The sequence below is a fragment of the Sarcophilus harrisii genome, chromosome 2 (genome assembly GCF_902635505.1).
Source record: "Sarcophilus harrisii chromosome 2, mSarHar1.11, whole genome shotgun sequence".
Lineage (NCBI taxonomy): Eukaryota > Metazoa > Chordata > Mammalia > Dasyuromorphia > Dasyuridae > Sarcophilus > Sarcophilus harrisii.
The window spans coordinates 516,108,085-516,134,170 of NC_045427.1; the positions used below are offsets into that span (position 1 = coordinate 516,108,085).

The window sequence follows — 26,086 nt, forward strand, 5'->3', positions numbered from 1 at the left end:
TCTGATTGTGTCACTCACCAATTTATTAAACTCTTCCATCCTTTTCAAGTGTAAATCAAGTACAAAATCTATTTGACATTCAAAGGTTTTCAGAACTTAGCTCCCTCCTACCATTCTAGTCTTCTTATGCCTTACTCCCCAATACATCCAGTGATGCTAGTCTCCTGGCTGTTCCATGAACAACTCACTACTCGAGGCTCTAAACAGTTTCTCTGACTGTACCTCCTTACTGGAATGCTTTTCTCACTCATCTTCTTAGGGTTTCTTTAAGTTCCATTAAAAATTTCATCTTCTACAGGAAGCCTTTCCCAACTTCTCTTATCTAGGGCCTATCCTCTATTAATTATTGCCTATTTATGTTGTATATTGTTTGTTTGCTTGTTTTCTCCCCTATTTGATTCTAAGCTCCATGAAGACAGAGACAAAATCTTTTGATTCTTTTTTAAAAATCCCCAGTGTTCAGAAAAGTGCCTGGTACATAATAGATACTTAACAAATATTTTTTGAAGATTGACTAGCTGAAATTTAGCATTTTCTCCAGATATTAAAAGAATATTATTTTGAGAAGTCCATAGGCTATCCTAGACTGCACAAAGGGCCAATAACACAAAACAATCTTAAGATTTTGGAAAGATATAGTAGAAAGAACAATGGATTTACTGTTCAAGGACTAGAATTCAAATCTTATCTCTGATACTTCTGTGAACTCAGTCAATGACTAATCTCCTTGGGTCTCAGTTCCCTGATCTATAATATACAGGGGACTGGACTAGATGGTCTCTAAGGTTCTTTTCAGCTTCAAATATAAGATCCTATTTTCTATGAACAAAAACAAGGACTATAACAATGTAAATGAAAAGAATAATAAATTGATGAATCAATTGAATGGAAGAGCTGAGAAAATATGCCACTTTCTTTTCTTTGGAGAAGATACTATAGGTGTGGACATTGTAAAAACCTTGAGACATGGCTGACAAAATGCTAGTTTTGATGAAATGCTCCCCCTCTCCCTCTTACCCTTCCCCGCCACTTCTTCTTTTATGCTTTGTTACAAGAAAAAGCTCACTATCTCACTGAGATAGTTAGATAAAGGTGGTGTAAAAGTAAATCATCAGTAAAATGGGATTAAAAGGAAATTGTAGGTCAAAAGAAAAAGAATGAAAAACAAACAAATTGTCATCTGCAGAGTTGTTTGCCCAAAAGGATATGTGGCTACTGGCCTCTTGCATGACATCCACTGAAATATTTAGTGTTGTCATAATAATATCAAGAATATTCCCATAAATTGGGGAAGGCAGAATCCAGACCCATTTTCCTTCCAGCACAGCCCAGAGCTGAAAATAGATTTTTAAAATATTACTGTTCTTGTAGGATCTCAGTATAGTGACCAGCAACAGGACTGACCTTTTAGTAATACAGGCTTTCATACTTATTGATTAGCTTAGTGAAAATTTACATTTCCTAGATGTGATTATACACAGTTCATGTCATAATAGCTGGAGAAATTTGCAAAAAGAGTTGATAAATCCTCTTTCTAAATACCATTGCATGTGCATGATATGTCTGGCTATACAACTCTTAATGTTCTGTAGCTGTTCAGTCAGGTGTAAGCATGAGAAATGGATGATACTATCTCAGTGGTATGGTCAAAAGCCTGTTATTTTTTTTCTTAATGCATGAAATCTCATCCTTAATCAGAAGATCATAGATCTAGAATTGTAAGGGACTTTAAAGATTATTTAGCCTCTAATCCTCTAGCCATCCATGCCTACTGCTCTTTTCATTGCACTACTTTAAATTTTGACATTGCCTTGTAATCTCTAAATTCCTTTGAAAAAATTATTCCTCCCTCTCCCCATTAGAGGGGAAACACATGAAATCATTAGCATTCTTGTGTGAATATATACTTAAATGGCTTCTTGATGGGTAGATTTGGACAACAGAGGAGCACTGGGGAAGATATGGGAGTTGAAAGCAAAAGGAAAGGCACCAAAATAGGGGGGATAGTAGTAGACAGCTTTAACACAGACTTAGAATCATAGAACCTCAGATTTGGGAAGGACTTCCAAAACCATCTAGCCTGTCCCTAACTGAATGGAAATCCCATCTTTAATATTCCTTACTAGTGATCATCACTTGCCTCAATGCCTGTGATCAATCACTTGATCAGCCAGCATACATATGGCAATGTACTGGAGATGTAATAACAACTAAAACTCTTCTTACCCTCAAGGAGTTTACATGCACATCTTTAGACCTGTTGTTGTTTGCCCTTTATTCTCCAAGAGGCCCATGACATCAGGGAGGTGATGCTATGACATGCAAGTGAGTAGGATTTAAGTGAAGGTGGATTATGCAAAGTCACCAGTCTCATTTTGTCCTCCAGAGCCATCTGGTTACAATAGCAAGACAAAGAACAGGATGACTGGAGATGGCCTTTTTAGGTCTGTGCAGAATATATACAAAGTAATGGCGCTCACAGCTAGGGGACATGATCAGTAAAAAGCCTCATGGAAGAGGTACACTTGAAAGAAAGTAGGACCTGCACTTTAAGAATAAAACAAAGTGACAGGGGAGAATCATGATAAGATTCTGGGAGGTCCTGGCTGAGGAGGTGAGTTTTTAAGAGCAGAAACTTACCAAAGTTGACCACATGGGCAATGGTGTGTATGAGTGTAAATGCAACTACCACGTAGCCAATGAGCTGGTGGAATTCAACATTCTGGTCCAGTGGGAAAACTCTGGCCAACCATGTGGCCCTCAGCCATGTGAGACAACGCCGCAGCATCAGAACCTAGAAAGACCATGGGGTGGGGTGAGGGAAGGAGAAAAAAGAAGTAGAGTAGATAGAGCACCAGCCCTGAAATCAGGAAGACCTGAAATCAGGAGGCCAAAACTGGCCTTAGACACTTAACACTTCCTAGCTCTGTAACCCTGGGTATGTCACTTAACCCCAATTGCCTCAGCAAAAATAAATAAATAAAAACAAAGCAAAGATATCGTTGGAAAGAGGAGGTGAGACTACTGACCAAAATAAACTTAGAATTTTTTGAAAATTTAATTCACTATCTTTAGTGATTATAGATAATTGAGAATTAACTTCATTTAGGGGGATACTTCCTCATTTTCCCTTTAACTTCCTGCTATTCCCACCTCTTCATTCCTGAGTAAATGACTATGTACTTCTTCAAAGTGAGGAAAAAACTTCAACTCAGGCAACTGAGTGATCCTGAGACCTTCCCCCATCTTTCCTCTCCATTCCTCACTATCCAACTATTTTCCCATGACTCCTGAAGGAAAGTCCATCTAATCCTCACCACAATGAAACTGCAGTTGAAGTTCAGACATTGGCCACAGCCTTTGGCAACCATGATGCTGACTCCAAACGACTGGTGCTTCAGGGCTGCCAGAGTGAAGAGCAGTATGTTGAGCCCAATATAGGCTGACAGAATAGCCAGCTTGCCACTGTTGTTATGCCAGTATGCTAAGGTCAAGTGGCGGGGCATCTGTGGCCTTTTCTTGGAGGACGGAGGCTTCAGCCAATTGGCTGCACTGTGAAAAGAAGGGATAGTTTCCATTTACTGGAGAGGGAACCTACTTATGAGAAAAAGACTGATAAGTGAATTCAGAGAATAAGAGAGAGAGAAAGGAAACCTTGTATGCCATGAATCATAATCAAAGTGAACAAATAAAAAAATGGATAAACTGCAAATGGACAATGTATACAATATATCATTTGCATGTAAGGAAAAAAAGGAAGAACATTTATTAAATCTTACTGCGTTGCCAAGAACTTTACAATTTTTATTTCATTTTATCCTCATAACAATCCTGGCAGATAGAGGCTATTATTATCACAATTTTACAGTAGAGGAAACTGAGACAAATAAAAATGAAATGACTTGCCAAAGATCACACAGACAATAAGTATCTGAGGTGGAATTTTAACTCTGGTCTATCTGATTACACTTGCATTACTCTATCTACTGTATCTACATAGTAGATAACTTACAAATAGGAGAATGTGCAAAATAGATAATTTATAAGATTAGTGAATGTTGGGGCAGATAATCTACAGAGCTTACAAGTTCATGAATTGGGTGATCTACCAAATACCTAGAACTATGATCCAATGAGAATAGACCATGATCATCATTATTGTCAAAAAGTCTTAATTTAAGAACCAAATTGCATTTGAACTGATAGTTTAACAGTTGTCCAAAATGTGATATACCTGCTGTGAAGGAGCCTAATCAATCAATCAATCAATCAATATTTATTGTGCCTACCATATGCCAGACATTATGTGAAGTACTTTATGAATATTATTTCATTTGATCCTTACAACAGTCCTAAGAGGTGAGTGCTATTATTCCTCCCATTTTACACTTGAGTACACTGAGTCAGATGAAGTTAAGATTAGCCTTCAATAGTAAGAATTCTATCTTTATAGATCAGTGTCTGCATCAATTTCAGGCTGGGGTGAGGACATCTGGGGAGAGAAGAGTTGGTCCAAGATGGATGTATTTGTTCAAAGGAAGGCAATAGTACCTGATGGTCAAATTTTCCATGACTTCAGGAAAATTGGTTAATTCCTCCTGGAGTTCCTCAAAGGTGATAGAACCATTATGGTCTTTGTCAGCTGATTCAAAAAGGGCTAGAGTGAGGTCATCCAGCTTCTCCTCTGGCAGGGAGATGGCACTCTCCTTCAGACAAGACTGCAACACTGTACGAAGCTCATCTGGATCAATGGATCCACTGCCTGGTGGGGAGAAGTAAGAATTGTCACCAGAAGAGTAGCCACTCTTGACACCATAGAGACAGATCCAGAGCTAGGAAGGACTTTAAGATTCTTCCATCAGATCCAACACCATAACTTCATAAACAAGAAAATGGAATTGGTCAGGGTCACATAGACAGTAAATGCCCAAAGTACTCCCTCCCACTCAGGGGTTCCTCACAATGTAAATTTCCGTGCCTCCTGGATGATATTCTTCCAATAAGAAAATGAATGACTCTGGCAAACCACAACTCCCTCAGAGAAAAGCCTTTCCCCAAGAAAGGCAACAGGATGGTACAATGAGAAGAATGCTCACTTATGCCTGATTCATTGGGTCTTCCTCAATTCAGACCTAGTGTCTCATTTTTTTTCCTTATGTGCCCCATAATACATCTAGGCTATAGATGATAGAATGAGGTACAGATAAAAGTCATCATGTAAACTCCTCTGCTCAAAAACATCAACTTAACAACCACTTATTAAATGTGGTATGTTTAAGGCAAGGAAGCTACAAGGAAAATGGATAGAGACCAGGGCTTATATTCAGGAAGACATCTTCATTTAAGCTCCTAGTTATGATACTTCCTCGTTGTATAATCTTGGCAAGTCATTTAACCCCTTTTTGCCTCAGTTTCTTCATCTATAAAATGAGCTGGAGAAGGACATGGCAAACCAGTCCAGATCTTTGCCAAGAAAATGCCAAATGGGGTCATGAAGAATTGGAAACAAATGGAGTGATTCAACAACATAATGTTCAGTGTACTTTACTAGGTTCTGGAGATACATTTTTTTTTAATGGCACTTTGCTCTTAAATAGTTTTTAATGGATGTATGGAATATAGGAGTGAGTTTTATAAATACTATAAGTAAGATTGGAATAGATACTAATTATATGCAATTATTCTAATTACATATATATGTATTAATTATATATAAGTTATCCCCCAATAAGTTCCCTGAAAATTAAACCCAGATTTAGAACTCTATTAGAGTCTGTCTACATTGTAACTCTAAGTCTACTTTTTCATGATTACCCTAAGCCAAACTAGCAGACTTATAAGAAAGCACTTAGTGAAACAATCTCAAAGAGATAGCATGAATTGGGGGAAAGAGAACAAGGGTGGAAAGGGAACATTTATTAAATACCTACTATATGACAGGCCTGTGTTAAGCACTTTATAAGCATTATCTCATTTGACATACACCAAAATCCTGGGTGGATTTTTTTACTTTACAGTTGAAGAAATTGAAGCACTTAAAGATTAAGATTATCATTAGATAACAAGAATTTTGACTCATTTAATGGTTGATACCTGCATTTGGGCCTTCCAGCTAGATTTGGCTCCCATTCACTAATGAGTTTTAATAATGACTCCACTAGCCTTTCTATTCCATTGAACAAAGCCACTGGGAAATTCAAAACCCCTGAGTCACCCAGACAAAATAAGATCAGTAATAACAGTTCAAAATCCCTTTCTCAGTCATGGGAAAGTTTAACTATCAATCAGTTCCCAATCCCCATGATTCTTCTCCCCTTCAGAATCCCCAAGGACCTATCCTCTCCTCCTCCACCTACTCCCCACTAACATAAATCATCTCAACTCCCCAGTTCAAGCTCCTCACTCCCTCCCCCAAAGATGTGATTCGGCTCACCCTGGATAAGAACCCTATTAAAAAGAACCCAGATAAGAATCCATTTCCACCTGGGGGGGATATGAGCAGACCCATTTTGACCACTCCAGTATCTTTGCCAAGAAATGAAATCAGGAAGAGTTGCTTCTCCCACTGCAGCCAACCCTTACCATCCACGTCATACACATGGAAGAGGAATTTGAGTTTGTCCATTGTATTCCCATGGATAAGTAGATTCAGAGCCCCTAGAAGCTCTTGCAGAGTGATAGTGCCATTTCCATCAGAGTCAAACAGGGCAAAAAACCTCTCTGCAAAGAAGGACTGTGGGAAGAAAGAAAGGTTAGAACTATGGCCTTAGATGTCATCACATCATCATAACCTTCATCATCATCATCACCATCATCACCCTCACCACCACCATCATCATCACCACCACCATCATCATCACCACCATCACCACCATCATCACCACCACCACCATCATCACCATTACCATCATCACCACCACATCATCATCACCACCAACACCATCATCACCATCATCACCACCACTACTACCACTATCATCATCACCACCACCTTCATCATCATATCATTTTGACTAAAGTGAGCATTTACAAAATGTTTTAATATTTCTAAGTCACTTTATAAATATCTCATTTTATCCAAGCAATGACCCATGCTTATTATCCACTTTTACTGATGAAGAAACTGAATCAGAAAATGGTTAAATGATTTGCCCAGGATTATATAGTTAGTAATATCCTAAGACTAGACTTGAATTCTGTACTCCAGGGCCAGTACTTCAACCATATAGTACTACCTAACACCTAGTCTGATAACTGATACAAAAATAAACTAGATCACTGTCAAAATCTGCTTGAATACTTCTATCAATGGGAAGTCAACTTCTATGGGAAAAAGCTAACATTGTTAGAAAATTCTCAGAACAGGCAATTTGCTGATCAATGGCTTCTGTTTTTAGGCCTAGCTCTGCCTTCTGCAACTACAGAGCATAAGCTTTATCTCTGATTTGTACGGTAGCCCTTCAGGGAACAAACTGTGATATTCACTATCAGGACCCAGAAAACAGGGATTTTTATTTCCTTCGTTTTCATTGGGTCTACCTACTCTTCTATAAAGAGAGGTTAGAATAAATAGAGTTGAGATGCCCTGCTCACATTTAGCCAGACTTTCTAGGATCATGTCTATTCAATTCAAATCAATTCAGATCCCTATGTGAGAGAACGCTCACTTCCCCAGTTTTAGATTTCAAGGAAAACAAACAATGGAAGCCTCAGAAACATGATTAGATCACTGCCTTACATCCTAGGGAATCAAGACTAATCTAGACTCTCCCTCTTGTTTATAAAAGAAAATGATTTAATGGACTTAGGAATAATTATGCCCTCATAGGCCTGAACATACATACATACATACATACATATGCCTAAATATATGTGTGTATATACATAAATGAGTATAGATATATAATACTGGGATTATCTATTTAAGATTCAAGATCAGTGGTATAGGCTACTAAGGAGCTTGTAAATCTTTAACAATCAGTTTTTGAAAAAATATAAGGACACATTTTTGAATTTAATCTGCATTATTACTATTTTCTCTATTACTTTCATAAATCTAGACAATCAATAAAACAACAAATCAAGTCCTGATTTGTTTTGCTTATTTTGGAAGAAGAAATTGTAATATTGAAATTTTAAATAGCAGATTTAGAGCTAGCTTTGCATATTCTGCATGTAACCCATACAAAAAGACCACCTAAAAAGATTACTCTCAGATGCTAGGGATTCCTCTATAATGCAAAGCCAGGTTCATCCAATACTTATTAGTTGCAACAATTCTACATCAAATAATATACATGAAACACCAATAGGACCAACTTTAACTGATCACATGATCATCAGCAAAAGATTTATCTCTTCTGCTGGTTTTTGCTGATAGCCTGGTAGCCTGGAGAGAAGTAGTATATTAGTGACATCAACTACACTGCTGTGGAGAAACTCTATATATGAGACATTTCTTTAACTAAGCCTTGGATGAGCAAATAATCAGCCTGTTAAAAAAACAAAAGACTATATATGGGAAGAAATTAAGGCAACCTGAATGGAAGGAAGGGAAGACTGAACAAAAATATGGAAAACAAGAATTGAAAGGATTTGGTACACAGTCAGTCATGATCTAAACTAAAAAGGTATGGATTAATATATATTACATAAGCATCAAGCTACTCCTGACACTTCCAGGTAAAGCAAGGAAATATTACTGCTCCTGCACAATAATAATAATAACTAACTTTTACATAGTACTTACTAGATGCTTTATAATTACTATCTTATTTGATCCTCACAACTACCCTGGGAGTTAGGTGCAATTTATTATCCCCATTTTACGATTGAGGAAATTGAAGCAGATGGCAGTGAGATGATTGCCCAGGGTCACACTGTTACTGTCTGAAGTTGGATTTAAACTCAGGTCTCCCTGGTTCCAATCCTAGCACTCTATCCACTGTACCTTCCATCTACCCTAAAGGATAACCTTTCATGAAGGAAAAAAAATCACCAGATTCTCATGTGGGATCCTCAGCTTTCTTGGAAGCAGTGAATGGACCAGTTATGCATTTCTTAAGCTCTTTATTGCTTTTTCTCTGGATGAAATATTAGTTCCAACTTGATTTTATGGATAGGCACTTGCCTCTTTCACTTTCAACGCTGTCTTAAACTCTTGCAGGTCAATCTCCCGATCTTCTCCAGCAATGATTTCAAACTGGTGCGACACCCACTCCAACCACTTAGCATCATCGTCAGCATTCATGGCACTGGGAAAAACCAAAGGAAATTTTCTAGCTTGTCAATGGAAAAAAGTACCAGAAATCTGAAAGAAGGTCTAAATGATCCAAGTGCCTTTACTCCAGTCCCAAATGGGGCAGGCTGCATTTAAAGTCTCTGACTGCTTTCTGGATACAATGAACACTTGAGGATGAAGAAAGGAAGGAAAGAAGGAGGGAAGGGAGAGAGGAGGGAGGGAGGAAGGAACAGAGGGAGGAAGGGAAGAAAGGAAGGAGGCAAGGAGGGGAAGGAGGGAAAAGGAAGGAAGGGAGGGAGACAGGGAAGGAGGGAAGAAGAAAAATTTGGAACACAAGGTTTTGCAAAAGCGAATGTTGAAAACTTTGCATTTATTTGGAAAAATAAAATACTGTTAAAAATGAAATCCAGTTAAAAACAAATAATCTTTACTGTGAGGAGAGAGTCTGCTTTTGGTGTCATGTACTGCTCAGTCTTTCTGATCGCCTGAATTTTTTTTTAATGATATCCAGACCAATAGTACCTATCACTATGCTTTAGTAAATTCCCCTAACTAGAACTCTTGCATACCTAGACCTATGCAACATACCAGAGACTTCCCCTCAAATATAAAAGCATTCATATTTATGATCCCAGTGTAACAGGGTAAAAAAATGGATCCCAGAATCTGGGTGAAAAGTAAAAAACGCCAAACCTCTGGGACTATGGCAAGTAAAACCTGAAAACAAAAAGAAAATGTGTATATCTGTGTGTGCATCTATGTATACACACATACACACATGTGTATATATGCAGGTATATATGTATATGGTGTATACATACATATATCCATATATATATATTCATATATATATATGTATCCTATAGATTGATAGGAAACTTCTCTCAGCAAATAATTCTATGACATGAAATGAAGCTATCTCCTGATAAGATTCATGTTCTTTCTATATGATGGCAGGAAAGGGACAACTCTAAATGGAAACAGTGGGAAATGCAATCTTAGAACTGGAGCCCGAAATGTTATTGAAATGAATTAAGGGTTATGGTAGTAAAATTGAGAATATTGTAATGATAAATACATGTAGAAGACTGATTTCAAAAAGCATTATGCAATTAAGGATGTCCAAGATGCAAATCAAAAAGAGAAAAACTCCAAAAGGCTTATAAGCAAAGCCTGAAAAAAAAAGTTTTCCCATAAGATCAGTTAGAATGACTAGAAGAAATAATACAAGATTTAAAAATGAATTAAAAGGTAGCATTATAAGTGAAATGAAAATGATAGAGGAAAGAATTATAAAAGAACTATGGGAAGAGATTTGAAAAAGAATTAACAGCTTAGAATAGGGGTTACAAAACCATACATACCCAAGTAATAGACACCTTCAAAATTAAAATGGACAAAATCAGATTTAATGAAAATAGGAAAAAAAAAAGAAATATTAAAAGCCAAGCTATCTTATGTCAAAAACAGTTCAAAGAAAGATAATTTAAGAATCATTATACTAGCCTAAGGTGACATCTGAAAAAAGAGCCTGGAAATCATGAAAGAAAACTGCTAACAACTTAGAATCAGAGAGCAAAGTTTAATTCAAAGAATTTACTAATCATCAGTTGAAAGAAATTGAAAACTCCTAGACATGGAATGGTCAAAATCTAAATGTTGAAAGTCAAAGAAAATTTTTCCTGAAAGAAGAATTTTAGGTAGCAAAGAACCATTATCAGAATCACACAAGATTTAGTTGCTACTACTAGAAAGAAAGAGGCTATGGAACACAAAAGATATAGACTTATGATCAAGAATACAATTAAGAATTATTATCCAGAAAAGCTAAATATAATCTTACAGTGGACCAAAAATGGATCTTTAATGAAGTAGAGAACTTTTAGTCATCCCCAAAGAAAAATCAGAGTTTAATAAAACTTTGAAGTACAAATGTGAGAATAAAGAGAAACACAAAAAGATAAGTCAAAGTTATCAGTCAGAAAAGACTTTATAATTATGAAGTGTTTGCATTCTACTTGGGGTATAATGACACAAGCATTGATTTAAATGATGATGTCAGTGGGGGTCACAGAAGGAATCAAATAAAATGGAGAGCCTTGGAGTTTTTTATTTTTATTTTTATTTTTGATAATTTTTAAAAGGGAAAATAAAGGGAGAGAGCAAAAGATATATTAAGAAGGAAAGGGAGAGGAGTGGGACTTCTTTCAGATAATCTGGGATGGAAATAGAAGATTATCCAAATGAAAAAGGTAACATGTATCATTTGAACCCCACTTGGAATGATTCAGAGTGAAATGAGATGAACCAAGACAGGGAAAAAAATTCTACTATAACAACATCGTAAAAATGAATAATTGTTAAAGTCTTTTTTAAAATTTATTTTATTTGAAAAAACAGAGTAAGAAAAAAAGAAAAACAGAAAAGGAATACAAAACAAAATAAAGCAAAATAAAATAGGACATTGTCATGTGCCCAGCAGAACATCAGGGAGGATTCAAAATATATAACAACAAATTATCAGAACAATAAAGTATATATATTAGTAAAAGAAATTAATTCATGAATGTCCATTTTTTCTTTACTTCCTTGTAAATTGTTCTTTGGTTCTCAGTGGTGCACCTAATTTACTTTATTCTTTTTTTTCCTCTTTCATACCTCCACCACCCCCAAGCAAGCTATACTTAAGAAAAGATATATTTATGTATACATATGTAGCTATATACATACATATACATATATGTATATATACATATACATACATATACACACACATATATAGACATGTCCTTTCTATCCCTGCTGACTCTTTAATTAAATTCTCCTCTATAACTTGCCTTGCTATTACTTAACCCCCCTCCACCCAAGATCTCTCGTTGTCTTCTTCCCTTACCTTTTGCTTCCCCATATACCCATTCATCCTCCCTTTTTTCTTTATAGACTTTGAAAGGTGCTATATGTATATATGTAGTGTTGCCTATTGAACCCATTCCTGATGTGAGTAGGTGTTCAGAACAACGAACCCCCTTCCCCTTCTAATGACTCTGTGTCTGTTCTTCCTCTGTACCTCATTTGTATAACATAATTGTTATTTTTAACTTAATTATGCCAGTCTTTCTTTTGTTGATGTGAATCTTAAACATATAGTATACATTTCCCATGTTAAAAAAATAAACAGTTTTCCCATATTTAAATACATTGTCCATGTTGAATCCAAAATTGATTTTTGATATTGGCTCTTATATGTTAAATTTTCTGTTAAGTTCGTATTTGGTTGATAGAAATTCCTGAAAATTTACAAGTTTGTTGAATGACCATTTTTTTTTCTCATTCAAAATTATAGGTAATTTTGCTAATTGTAGAAGTCTTAAGAACTCTGATTGATACAATAGACAACTATGCTTCCAGAGGATGATAATTTAGAATGCTGACAGAGAAGTGATAGACTAGGTATCTAGAGTGAAATATGCATGATTGGTCATGGTCAGCGTGGCGTTATATTTGCTTGATTGTACATATTTATTATAGGGAAACTTTTTTTCAGTTAGGATGGAAATAAGATGTTGAAAAGTCAAATAATGCCTATCAATTTAAAAATTCAAATTGACTTTCTGACTTATAAACCATAAACCATCTGGCAATATAAATGAGGAATAAAAATAGCTATGCACTTTGACCTAATAATCCCATTATCAGAAATATACTCCAAGCAAGCACCTAAAAAGGAAAAAAAAATTACTAATAGAAAGAGCTATTGCTTGTGTAATATGGAATGGACTTAGAAGTAATGCAAACATAATGATCAGAAAATTTACAAATTCATGCTCTCTAAGCTATTACTCAGGTAATGTGTAATGGAGTTTGAAGAAGTCATGTAACTATAACCACTGGGTTCACTGCAGATGCATATTCTCTAAAATCATCTGGACTCTCAGGAAAACATAGTAATTCTTTTATTTATCCCTAATTGTCTCTTCTCTCCTCAAGCTTCCCACCCCACCCTCTTCAGTTGTAAATATTACCTCTTACTTTAGTGAGAGAATTGAGGCCATTCGTGAGTCCACTCTTTCCCCCCTCCTGTCTATATCTCTAAACACCTTAATATTATCCCCATTCTCTTTTCCTTTTCTGCGGTTTTTGGTTCAAAGGTGGCTTACCCAACTCCTCCTTCTTCACCTTACATGTTCAATCAGTCTCTATACATTTTTTGTAGGCACTAACAAGGCTACCATCCTACTTCAGCCCTTTTTGCCCAGACCATCGTAATAGAAGCCTAATTGGTCTTTATTTCTTTAAATTATACTCTATAAGCCATTTTCCAAATAGTTGCCTGTTATTTTCTTAAAGTGCAGGTCAGATCATGTAACACTTCTACTTGGAAACTCCAATGGCTCCTTATCACTTATAGGATCAAATAGACTCTCCTTTCTTAAAGCCTTTCCCTACAACCTGGTCCCACCCTACATTTCCATCTCTATACACTACTACCCTCTGCATGGAATAGCTAGGTGGTACAGTGCATAAAGTGCTGGGCCAAGAATAAGGCAAAGTATTCTTATAAGAATAAATATATTATATATTTTATTATATTATATTAATAAATATATTATAAGAATAAATATATTCTTATTTATAAGCTAAAATCCAGCCTCCAACACCTACTAATTGTGTGTGAGCTTAGGCAAGTCACTTACTAACCCTGTTTGCCTCAGTTTGCTCATCTGTAGAATGAGCTAGATAAGGAAATCACAAACTACTCCAGTTTCTTTGCAAATAAACATCAAATAACATCTGTCTCAAATAAGTCCATGAAGAATAAACATATTCATGTCAGACATGATTGAAAAACTCTTTTGCACACTGCAATCTAGGTTTACCTAATAGGTTTACCTAAACCATCTTACCTTTTATGCTACATTTTTATTAATGCCTGGAATTCACTCTTTTCTCACTTCTGTCTCTTAAGATCATTTTTTTTTTCAAAATTCAACTTAAACACCATTTTTCATATGATCACCCAACTGCTAGTGCCCTCTTCAACCAAATATTTCATAAGCATATAATAGTACTTAATTAATATGTAATTTAATCAATATGTATGTAAATATTTATAGCTTAAAAGATAAAGGGAAATAAAGACAAACAGGGAGAGACAAATGACCGGGGGGTGGGGGGGGGGGACACAGAGAGAAAGAGAGAGAGGGGAGCAGAAGAGAAGACAGTGACAAAGATAGTAAGAGAGATTGTCAGATCTGAATTTTAGGAAAGTCAGAGTATATAATAAAGAAGAGTAATATGAGATAAATCTGGGAAGACTGAGTAAAAGTCAGATTGGGAAGGACTTTAAATGTCAGAATAGTTTATATTTTATCCTACAGACAAAAAGAAGGTACTGAGATTTTTTTTTTTTCGAGAAGAGGAGTGATATTTTCTCAATTTGACAGTTCTGTGGGGGATGGTTTAGATAGAAGAAATGCTGGAGGAAAGGAGGCCATTTAGGAGACCATTATAATAATCCAAGGACTTGAGGTAGGGGGATAGCAATTTAAATGCTTAGAGAGGAAGAGATGCTAAAAATATTGTGGAGGTAAAATCAAAACTTGAAAACTAATGATAAGTAGCACCTATCTAAAACCAAAAACAAACATTACCCATAATGGACATAAGCTAGAAGCATACCCAATAAGATAAGATGTGAAGCAAGGATGTCCATTGTCACTATTATTCAACACTATTCTAGAAATGTCCAGTATAGTAATAAGACAAGAAAAAAATTGGAGGAATAAAAACCACAGGCAATGAAGAAACCAAATTATCACTATTTTAGGTGAAATGATAGTATACTTAGAGAACTCTAGAGAATCAATTTAAAAACTAGTTGAAATAATGAACAACTTTAGAAAAATTATAAGATATATAAAATAAATACACATAGATCATCAACATATTTATATACTACTACAAAAAAAAAATTCAGTAGTAAAAGATAGAAAGAGAAAATTACATTTAAAACAACTGCATACAATATAAAATACCTGACAGTCTATCTGCCAAAACCACGACTATATACACGCAAAACACCTTCTATGTAAATAAAGATAGATCTACAATTGGAGAAATATTAATTGCTCATGGGCAAGCTAGGCCAATATAATAAAAGTGACAATTTTACCTATGTTAACTTTTTAATTCAGTGCCATACCAATCAACCTACCAAAGAATTATTTTTATAGAGCTAGAAAAGCTAATAACAACATTCATCTGTAAAAACAAAAGGTCAAGAATATAAAGGGTGTAGAGGGTGGAATTTTGGAGAAGTATATTTAAAACAAGGTGTTAATTCAGTGGAATTGATAAGATGATGGTTCTCTAGTATACATATCCTTAGTACTTAGTATGGTGATGTAATGGTTCTCTAGTTCACACATAATCAATATGCTGTGATGATGTAATTACAATAAGATATATAAAGGCTAAAAAGGACTAAAAGAGAGACATTCTATCTTTGACCAACCTCATGATGGCTCTCATGTCTCCTGCCTCCTGCACTAAAGGGAGACTGGCAGACTGCTGGAGGAGACTGGGTCAGACTATGACAGACACAGACTGTGAAGGGGACAATAAAGATTTTGGACTTTATTCCTGACTATTCTCATGGTGATTATTCTGCTGAGACCAAGGCTAGTCCCAAGGCCCTCCAGAAAGCTAGCCCAGATATTACAAAGGGAATCAATTTTTTAAATGTAAAGGAAGACACAATAGCAGTATCAGATTTTAAACTATATTACACAGAAGTAATGATGAAAAACAATTGGGTACGGGCTAAGAAATAGAGTAGTGCATCATAGAATATATTAAATACACAAAACACAGTAGAAAATGACCATTTAATGTAGTGTTTGATAAACCTACAGATCTAGGCTTTGGAGACAAGAATTCATAATTTTGGGGAAAAAAAACTTGAGGGAAAAACTGAAAAGAACGTTGGTAGAAATGATGCGTAAACTAATATCTCACATATACCAAGACAAGGTAAAATAGAGATAAATGGTATAAACATAAAGAGTAATATCAAAAGTAAATTAGGGAAGTATAGGAAAAAATATCTGTCAGATATATGGATAAGGGAAGACCTTATGGCCAAACAAAAGGGAAGTAAAATGAAATTATAAAGATTTTGCCCAGATAAAATGAATGCAGCTAACATTAGAAGGAAAATAGGAAACTGGGGAAAATTTTAAGGCAAGTTTTTCTGATGAAGACCTAATTTCTCAAATATATGAGGAACTGAGCCAAATTTTAAAAATTATGAGTCATTGCCCAGTTGACAATTGGTCAAGGTTATGAACAGGCAGTTTTCAGAAGAAGAAATCAAAGCTATCAATAATCACATTTTTAAAATGTTCAAAATAACTATTAGGGAAATGTAATTTAAAACAACTCAGAGATACCATCTCACACTTATCAGTGTGACAGAAAAAAGGTAAGTGAAAAATGCTAGTGGGGGGGAATTGGGACATGAGTGCACTTTTGGTGAAGTTGTGAACTTGTGTAAACATTATGAACAATTTGGAACTGTGGCAAAAGGGTTATAAAACTGTGTATTACCTTTGACCCCAAAATACCTCTAATAGCTCTATCAAAAAAAAAGGGGAAAATGTATTTGTACAAAAATAGTCATAACAATTCTACATGGTGGCAAAGAATTGGAATTTGATGATACTGGTGGCAAAGAACTGGATTTGATTCCATCAACTATGGAATGACTAAACAGATTGTGCTATATGATTGTGATAGAATACAGTTATGCTATAAGAAATGACAAACAAAATGGTTTCAGAAAAACCTAGAAAGACTGACAGGAAGTTATGCAAAGTGAAGTGAGCAGAAACAAGAGAACATTGCACAGAGTAACTGAAATATTGTAGGACAATTTATGTGAAAGACTGTTACTCTGATTACAATGATCCAAGCAATTCTAAAGAACCCATGATAAAAAAGGCTATCTACCTCCAGAGAGAGAAGTGATGAATTCTGACTATAGACTGAAGCAGATTTTTTTAAATAATAGCTTTTTATTTTCAAAATATATGCAAAGGGGGCATCTAGGTGAGGCAGTAGATAGAGCTCTGAAGTCAGGAGGACCTGAGTTCAAATTTGGTCTCAGACACTTAACATTTCTTAGCTGTGTGACCCTGAGCAAGTCACTTAACCCCAATTACCTCAGCCCCCCCCAAATACATATACATGTTTTCAACATTATATATATATAATGTTGAAAATTTGAGTTCCAAATTTTTCTTCCTCCCTTCTCCCCAACCCCTCCCTTAAACAGCAAGTAATCCAATAGATGTTAAACATGTGCAATTCTTCTATACATATTTCCACACTTGAAATTTCATTTAAAAATGAAAAAAATGAGAATGAAAATAAAAAGCAATCAAACAAAAAGGAAAAAGGTGAAAATACAATGTTGTGAGCCACATTCAGTCCTCATAGTCCTGTTTCTGGATGCAGATGGCTCTCTCCATCACAAGTCTATTGGAATTGGACTGAATCACCTCACTGTGGAAAAGAGCCATATCCAACAGAGTTGATCATTGCATAATCTTGTTGTTGCTGTGTACAGTGTTCTCTTAGTTCTCCTCACTTCACTTAGTATCGGTTCATGCAAGTCTCTCAAGTTCTTTCAGAAATCATTCTGCTGATTGTTTTTTATAGAACAATGATATTCCATTATATTCATATATCTTAACTTAGTCATTCCCCAACACATGAGCATCCACTCAAGTTTCCAGTTCCTTGCCACTATAAAAATGGCTGCTACAAACATTTTTGCATATGTGGGTCCTTTTTTATGGGATACAGACCCAGTAGAGATACTGATGGATCAGAGAGTTTGCACAGTTGGCCATAGTACCAAATTGCTCTCCAGAATGGTTAGATAAGTTCACAACTCTACCTACAATGTATTAGTGTCCTAGTTTTCCCACATTCCCTCCAACATTTATCATTATCTTTCCAGATAATCTTAGCCAATCTGAAATGTGTGAGTTGGTACCTCAGAGTTGTTTTAATTTGCATTTCTCTGATTAATAGTAATTTAGAGTATTTTGTCATATAAGTAGAAATAGTTTTAATTTCTTCATCTGGAAATCAATTGTTCATATCCTTTAACCATTTATCAATTGGAGAATGCTTTGTAGTCTTATGAATGAGTCAATTCCCTATATATTTTAGAAAAGAGCCCTTTATCAGAACCCTTGGGTGCAAAAATTATTCCCCAGTTTTATGCTTCCCTTCTAATCTTGTCTGCATTGATTCTTTTTGCATAAAACTTTTAACAATATAATTAAAATTGTGTATTTGGTATTTCATAATGTATTCTAGTTCTTCTTTGGCCATAAATTCCTTGCTTCTCCACAGACCTAAGAAGTAGATTATCCTTTGATCTTCTAATTTGAAGAATACTTTTTAAACTTTATTTTTCTTGGGTTTGTGTGTGTATTTGCATGGATGTATGTTTTCTTTTTTTAACATTGTTAATGTGGAAATATGTTCTACTTGACTTTACATATATGATATATTGCTTATTTTCTCAAGGAGTGAAAGGGAGAAAACTTGGAATTTTATTTTGGTAAAATGTCAGATTTTTAATGTTTCAATCAAATACAATTAAGTTGAAATACAAATTAGAAATATAATACACTCTTTGGTGCTATTGATTTGGAACAAAATAGTGTCCCTTTCCCTTGGGTTTTCTGCAAATGTAGAGTTTACTGAACATCAGTTTTTATGTAAATTAACATTAACCTTAACCCTAGAAAATCTTATATATAGTAGCAGATTTTTAAGTTGTGTGGATTTTTCATACCAAGAAATTTATCAAAATTGCAAGTACATTTATGTGGTATTTGAACTTTCCAAAATATTGTATATCTGGCAAGAAGTCATATAGTATAACTTCAAGTTATTTAGAAACACTGATGAACAAGAACTATATTTTGACATAGAAATCATTTCACTGGGAAAGAAAATGTTGATACCATCACTAGTGTAAGATATTCATTCTTAAATTTTTTGCAACTTTTTATATCAGTTGTAAAAAGTGAAATAATTTATATTGTTATTTTACCAGAAATAAGCTCTTTAGTATTAATATTACACTGTGCAAATAATATTTTGGTATTAATAAATCTCAGTGAATCAGTACAAATAATCTATATTGAGTAAAAGAATAGGATTATTTTGTTTTCATAGCTATTACTGTTGGAATGCAAATTTTTAAAAAAGGAATATTAATGTTTAAACTATATCAGATTGCTTGCTGTCTTAAGGACGGGGGGAGGGAGTAAAAGAGAGAAAAATTTGGAATATAAGGTTTTGCAAAGGTGAATGTTGAAAACTATCTTTGCAGGTATTGAGAAAAATAAAATACTATTTTGAAAAAAAAAGAAAAAAGAAATATTAAAAAAATAAATATTAAAATGTATTGTACATGTAGTTGGGAACTATTTAATGAAATAAATGAAAACAGTAAAATCCTATCACAGGAAGTTTTTCAGTTTCAGCCAGCACTATTCATAATTCTATTTTATAGGATTTAGAACTGGAAGTAATCGTAATGATCATGGGACCCTAAGATCTTATATAGAAAGTTAGGAAGGATCTTAAAGGTTATTGACTTTAACCACCTTTATTTTACAGACTGAGGCTCCAAGAGGAGAAGAGCCAGATAACAAGTGCTAGAGCCATAATTTGAATTCAGATACCCTGAATTCAAACCCAGTGTTCCTAATCACCTAGCCCAACATCCCTCACCTTAAACTCATTCAGAAGAGTGGAGGAACTTGCTTAAGACTGCACAGGTCTTGGTAGAGATAATGGTAGAAATAAATGGTAGAAATAAAATTCAGTTTCAGGTCTTCTGACAGATAACAGGGGGAAATTAGTAACCAGATTTGGCAGGGCCACTCTCTAGAGATGAGTCCACAGTGTGAAGTGCCCAAGGGCCAGTCCCTATTGCTCCCAGTTGTATCCTAACCTTCATAACATAAACTGATCCCTAACTGCAAAAGATATTAAGTGACCCATCTATCTGATATGATTTAAGAAGAAGGTCCCCTGACCCCCAATTCCTCCTGCGACCTCCCAGTGATCACACCTGCTTGAGTTCTCATGAGAGAAGAATTTGCAGGAAATGATAAGCCACCTGTACAGAAAGGGGGAGAGACAGAGACAGTTGGTCTGAGAATGCTAAAGTTTCTCCTTGAACCCAACTTTCTCATGGTCCCTTCATACATTGACTGATTTGTCTACTTTTTGTTTTCATTTGTGTTTCTTTAGCAACTTTGTGGTTAGAAAGCATTTAAGGGTACAATTAATGATAATAAAGCACTGAGTCTCTCTCTATTCTCTTCTGGAGAGAATTCACTTTGTAAGAACACCGGTGTCTGTTTTGTTGTGCTGTTGCTTTTCATGCTCTCTGTGAGAGCCAGAACAGCTGGTCTGATTTTTGGCATTTTCATGGGTTGTGCATTCTACACTCTCCTCCATTACTCTCTAGAAATTCTTTATTAACTTCTTCTTACCATAATGAATGGCATTCTATCAACTCTTTGAATAATTCTTTTGAACCAGCTACACTCTTGTAAAATGCCCAAATCCCCAAAGTTAAAATCATCAATAACAAAAATCAAGAGTGTTAAGATGAGCAAGGGTGATTTCCCTCCCACCCCCTTTTTGTCAAATCAATCTTCCTAAACTAAGGAAAGAAAAGTTTTGATAGGCATGGGGTAACGGGAAGAAGTAATATTGGGTAAGGGAACATAGTGAAAGAAGGTGAATCACAGAGTCTAGTGTTGGAAGGGATCTCAGAGATCAAGTCCATTCCCCTTATTTGACAAAGAGAAAATGGAGACACAGTAAGGCAAACTGATTTGAGCCACACAGACAGTAATAGAGTTAATATTCAAACCCAAGCCTTTCAATTCTATCTGTGTAGGTTTAGGATGCTTACAAGGAATTTCCTCTTTTCTCCATCTATCAGGTTTCCCCATATCCCAGTCTACCTGCATCAACAGAACATAGAATTAACAATGATTTTAACACTTACCCTCTGCTTTCCAGGAGTTCCAGTTCTGCCTGGCCCAATTTTGCATCTATGCTCATTTTCTCTCCCTGCCTCTGGGCTAGGTGCTACTAAAATGACATCTGTGAATTTATATGTTTTTATGACAAATAAGAAAGATGTACTGCTGATTTCTGAACCAAAATTTTTTGCCAACTGACACACCCTCCTCTTCTTCAGAAATCTGCTGGCTAATGAGTCACTTGGCTGCCTTCAAATTGTTTCCAAAGAAATCTATTTTGTGGTTTGGGAATAGGTTGGAGATGGAATTGGAAGAAGATTCTCATCGAGATAGAGGTCATCTAGTCATTTACCTTTTTTCTCCCATCTATAAACTATTGTCCAAATCCTAATTCTGGGTTTGCAAAAATTAGAATTAATTCTGAGAATTTCAAACAAATCGTTTTTGTTTTTTTTTTTTTGCTCCTGTTCTTACCTAGGGAGACTTCAGAGATCATCAGATTTTCATTCATTTGGCCCTGACTTGAGCTTTCTTCTAGGAACATCAGAATATAGATATATATACATGCATATATACATATATGTATATTTGCATACATGTGGGAGGGGAAAGAGAAAAACAGAGAGACAGATATATAGAGAGAGTTCATGTCTATGTCTATATAGAAAAATAAAGAGGTTTTTAGCTCCCAAACAAGCATTTAGACTAACAACACATCAAAGGCATGATTGAGTTGATTTTCCCAGAAAATGCAAAACACAAAAGAATACCCAAAGTTTCAAAGTAACTCTCCCTCATAGCCTCACAAAACAAGAGCAGGAAGGGACGTTAGAAATCATCTGTTCATCCTCCTCATTTTAAAAATGAAGAAAATCGGCCCCAAAGAAATTAAAGGATTTGCCATATATAAGGTAAGGGGCAGAGGCAATATGACTACAAATACCATAAATCTTTACACTGACCATGCTGCCTTCCAACAAACCCAATTTCCCCCAGAGACCTATGCAATTCTTTCCACTAATAGTATCACTCAAAGGTTGAAGCTTCTCCAGAAGATGAAAGATTGATGTTTCTCGTTTTGACTCCTCCAATCCTGTTAGTCCATATAAACTTATAATAATAATAAAAATAACAATGATAAATCATATTTTGGTGGTACTTTAAGTTTATAAAGTACTTTATACATACAATCTTATTAGATCTTCACAACCACCCTGTGAGGTAAGTGCTAATATTTTCCCCATTTAACAGATAAGGAAACTGAGGTTGAAAGAAATGACTTGCCTTGGATCACACAACTAGTAAGTAGTTGTCTTCCTGACTCCAAGTCCAGTATTAATAAAGGTTCTCTCTTTGGGCACGTCAGGAATCAGAGTAAATTATAATTTGGAAAATATTTACAAAATAAATAAAATTATAATAGAACATGGATAATGTTAGGTCCAGTGGAGAGAGTGCCAGAGCCAGGAGAGAGTTTTGGAGTCAGGAAGCCTCCTCTTCCTGAGCTCAGATCTGGCCACATACACTTATTAGCTGGCCACACACAAGTCACTTAATCCTATTTGCCGCAATTTCCTCATTTATAAAATGAGCTGTATAAGGAAATGGAAAATCATTCCAATGTCTTTACCAAAATGACACTAAACATGAAGTCACAAAGAGTCGGACACAACTGAAATGAATGAACCACCACAAATGTTCATGTTTTTTAAGTCACTATACACCTGCAAGGATCCTTAAGTATAGTTTAGATGTCTCATTTCTCATTTATTTTATTTTATTTTTAGTTTATGGAATAAAACAAGCATTTACGCAATACACATTTACCATGCACAACTTGCTATGCCTTTCAAGAGACATTTCTAATTGAGTTTGACATCAGGACTCGACATCACGACTCTATTTCACAGCTGTGCTCTTCCAGGTTGAGATCCATCTTTTGCTGCTCCTTGACTTAGCACACTGTCTTTGAAGCCTCCTTGTTTTGTCCAGGTGAGGAGTCTAACAAGAGATGAAGAGATTTTCCCCAGCATCACACAACTAGTGATGGGCAAGATGAGCATCTGGAGTAAGGCTGGTGGTCTCTAAATGTAGCATTCTTAGTATTCTGCCTAATGGAAAGGATGATTCTTCAGCTGTTCCTCAATTACTAGCTGTAGAGGAGAAGGGAAAGGTCCCAGTACAAAAATGGTTATACAGTAGAGATAAGACCAAAGCATTTATTTTGGCTCAGAATCATGGAATGTGCTACTCTCTCCTATTATTGTCCAGCCACTCTCTCCAACCACCACCACCTCCTCCTCTTTCTCACGAATGCGCACGTGTGTGCGTGCTCTTTGCCCTGATCCTCTCCTAATTAAGCTCACCCAGCTGGATGATCTTGGTGGGAGGCCTAGGCCAATTTTATTGTGAAATCAACGTCATTCTACCTAACAAGTGCCATTCTACTTCCTAATGGCTACATATCCTTGCATCTGAGGGTTCTCTTTGTTGACTCGATCAATTCAATTTGGCAAATGTTAATTAAGCACTTACTATTTGTAATAAATATACACAACAAATAACACAATAAAATACAACTCTATTAATAAGTAGCTTTGCTCTGGAAAGAAATGACTCAGCCCCATGACTACCCAAACTGCAAATAGTATAATGAAATTGAATGATTACAGGACCATTCTGTGAGTATAATAAGAAAAGAAGCAAGCTTTCCAAGAGGTTGTATGAAATCTGTTAGGAGATGAGCTATCCCACAGTTTCCAGTTTTGTTTATCTTCCAGAGTAGTTCATAGAAGAAGATGGACCAAGCTCTGATCCCATCTCCTTCTCATACCTCATAGTCCCCAGATAGCCAAGTGTTTTCATCTCCTTTTTTCAAATCTCATTTCCCTAAAATCTGGTGATTAGGTAGAAGTCCACCCCCTTTTTGAAATGTATACCTTTCTGGATTATCTTTCCCCTATTAGGAAACGCAGTTATAAAAGTAGTGGTGAGGTTTGAATTTCATTACCTGGCTACATTCAGCTTGCTTTCACCTTGGGTGCTACAATAAACCCTTTGAGTTTTCTTCACCTGAGTTTGCTTTATTATTGAGGGCAAAGATCTGAACAAAAAGTTTCTTTTAACAATTGAAAGAACTGGAATAAATGGAGCTTAATTGTGGGCGTGGGGTCTATGGGTGTGGAATATTGTATCAGACTTGGTTGTATCAGACATAATGACATAAAGGTATGTATTGTATTATCAGACTTGGTTAACATGTTGGTTAATTGAATTTATTTATTTTTCTTTCTTCTTCATTTCACATTGAGTAGGGGAATTGGAAACAAATGTGATGTAAAAAGAAGATCCATCATTTTTAAAAATTGGGTCAGTATCTTCTGAGAAATTCTTTTCTATCTTATCTGTGCTTAGACTACTCTATATGCGTAATAACTCTGGAATTTCATAAGAATTTGGACAGTCTCAAACTGGATTCATTCATGATTTAATTAAATTTTGTATCTCCCACAGTGCCAAGAACAGTGATAAACAAATAGTATGTGATTAATTAACATTTGCCAAATTGAATTGATTGAGTCAACAAAGGGGACTCTAGGATGCAAGGATGTATATCTATTAGAAAATAGAATGGCATTTGTTAGGCAAAAAGACCTTGGTCTCACAAATAAACATTAAATTCCAACTTTATACCTTATTTGAGACTCACCAGTGTTTTTAATCTAAGATCAAGTACTTTCTTTAATAAAATATTTTAATAACTATATTTTAATATAATTGATTTCCTTTGTAATCTATGTATCTTATTTTTATGAATTTAAAATTTTTGAGGGATTCAGAGACCGCTAGATTTCACGAAATGAATCCATGACCCACAAAAAAGAGTAAGAATTGCTGCTCTAAGATGATTCCAAAGGTCAAATTGACTACATGAGAGTCTACAAAGAGCAGTGCCCACATCCCCATTTAGTGATCTACAATATTCCAATCATAAGAATGATTCCAGGGACTATGAAAAGGAGAAAACCCAGACATTTTGTTCTATTCCTTAATTCTCTCACTATTAGTAGTGAGACATTTAACAAGTCATTCAATCTCTCTGGGTTTCAGTTTCCTCATCTGTAAAATGAGAAAATAATCCGTTTCATTTACAGAGGTCACCTGAGAATACAATAAAATGCTCCAAGAATGAAAGAACTTTTTTTGCTGTTGTGTATAAAAGAAAAGGAATTTGTGGAGATGTTTTGTAATTATTTGATACATATCCCAGCACTTCTCTGAGCTTCCTCCTCTAATTTGCAATCTCCAGTGACCAAGAAGTGTGTTTTCTCCTAAAAGGCAGTAACATTTGGAATAAAATTTAGTCTGTTTCTTTAGAATGTTGGGACAACATCCATGAAGCAAAACAAGCAAATTTCCATAACCAAGTTCACATCATTGTTTATGGCTTTTATTGCTATCTTCAATAATTATTTAGATTTTAAAAAACTATTCAATTTTGCATTAGGTACTAATTTTGCAACTGATTATGTCTCTCCATGGGACTATAAACTCTTAGAGGAGTTAGGCTGTGCTTTATTCACCTTTGAATTTACTCTTGCACCTAGAGGCAAAGGGGAAGGGAATAAACATGCATAGAGTGCCTGATATATGTTAAGGGCTTTGCAAATATTATCTCACTTGATCTCCACCTACAAGGTAGGTACTATTATCCTCCCTATTTTACAGTTGCAATAACCAAGGCAGAGAGAGA

At 35.4% G+C, this 26,086-nt stretch overlaps 1 protein-coding gene across 1 annotated transcript in view; it reads right to left on the minus strand.

Annotated features, from left to right (window-relative positions):
• NOX5 (NADPH oxidase 5) overlaps window positions 1–21,431 on the minus strand; it is a 41,302-nt gene extending 19,871 nt beyond the window's left edge. The window contains exons 1-6 of the mRNA XM_023498421.2: window positions 21,357–21,431; window positions 9,131–9,254; window positions 6,583–6,733; window positions 4,552–4,762; window positions 3,318–3,552; window positions 2,641–2,794 (exon numbers count right to left, since the gene is read on the minus strand). Coding sequence (XP_023354189.2) covers window positions 2,641–2,794; window positions 3,318–3,552; window positions 4,552–4,762; window positions 6,583–6,733; window positions 9,131–9,254; window positions 21,357–21,412 — 931 coding nt within the window. The 5' untranslated portion in view covers window positions 21,413–21,431. The remainder of the gene's footprint in view (window positions 1–2,640; window positions 2,795–3,317; window positions 3,553–4,551; window positions 4,763–6,582; window positions 6,734–9,130; window positions 9,255–21,356) is intronic.
• Window positions 21,432–26,086: the final 4,655 nt, after the last annotated feature.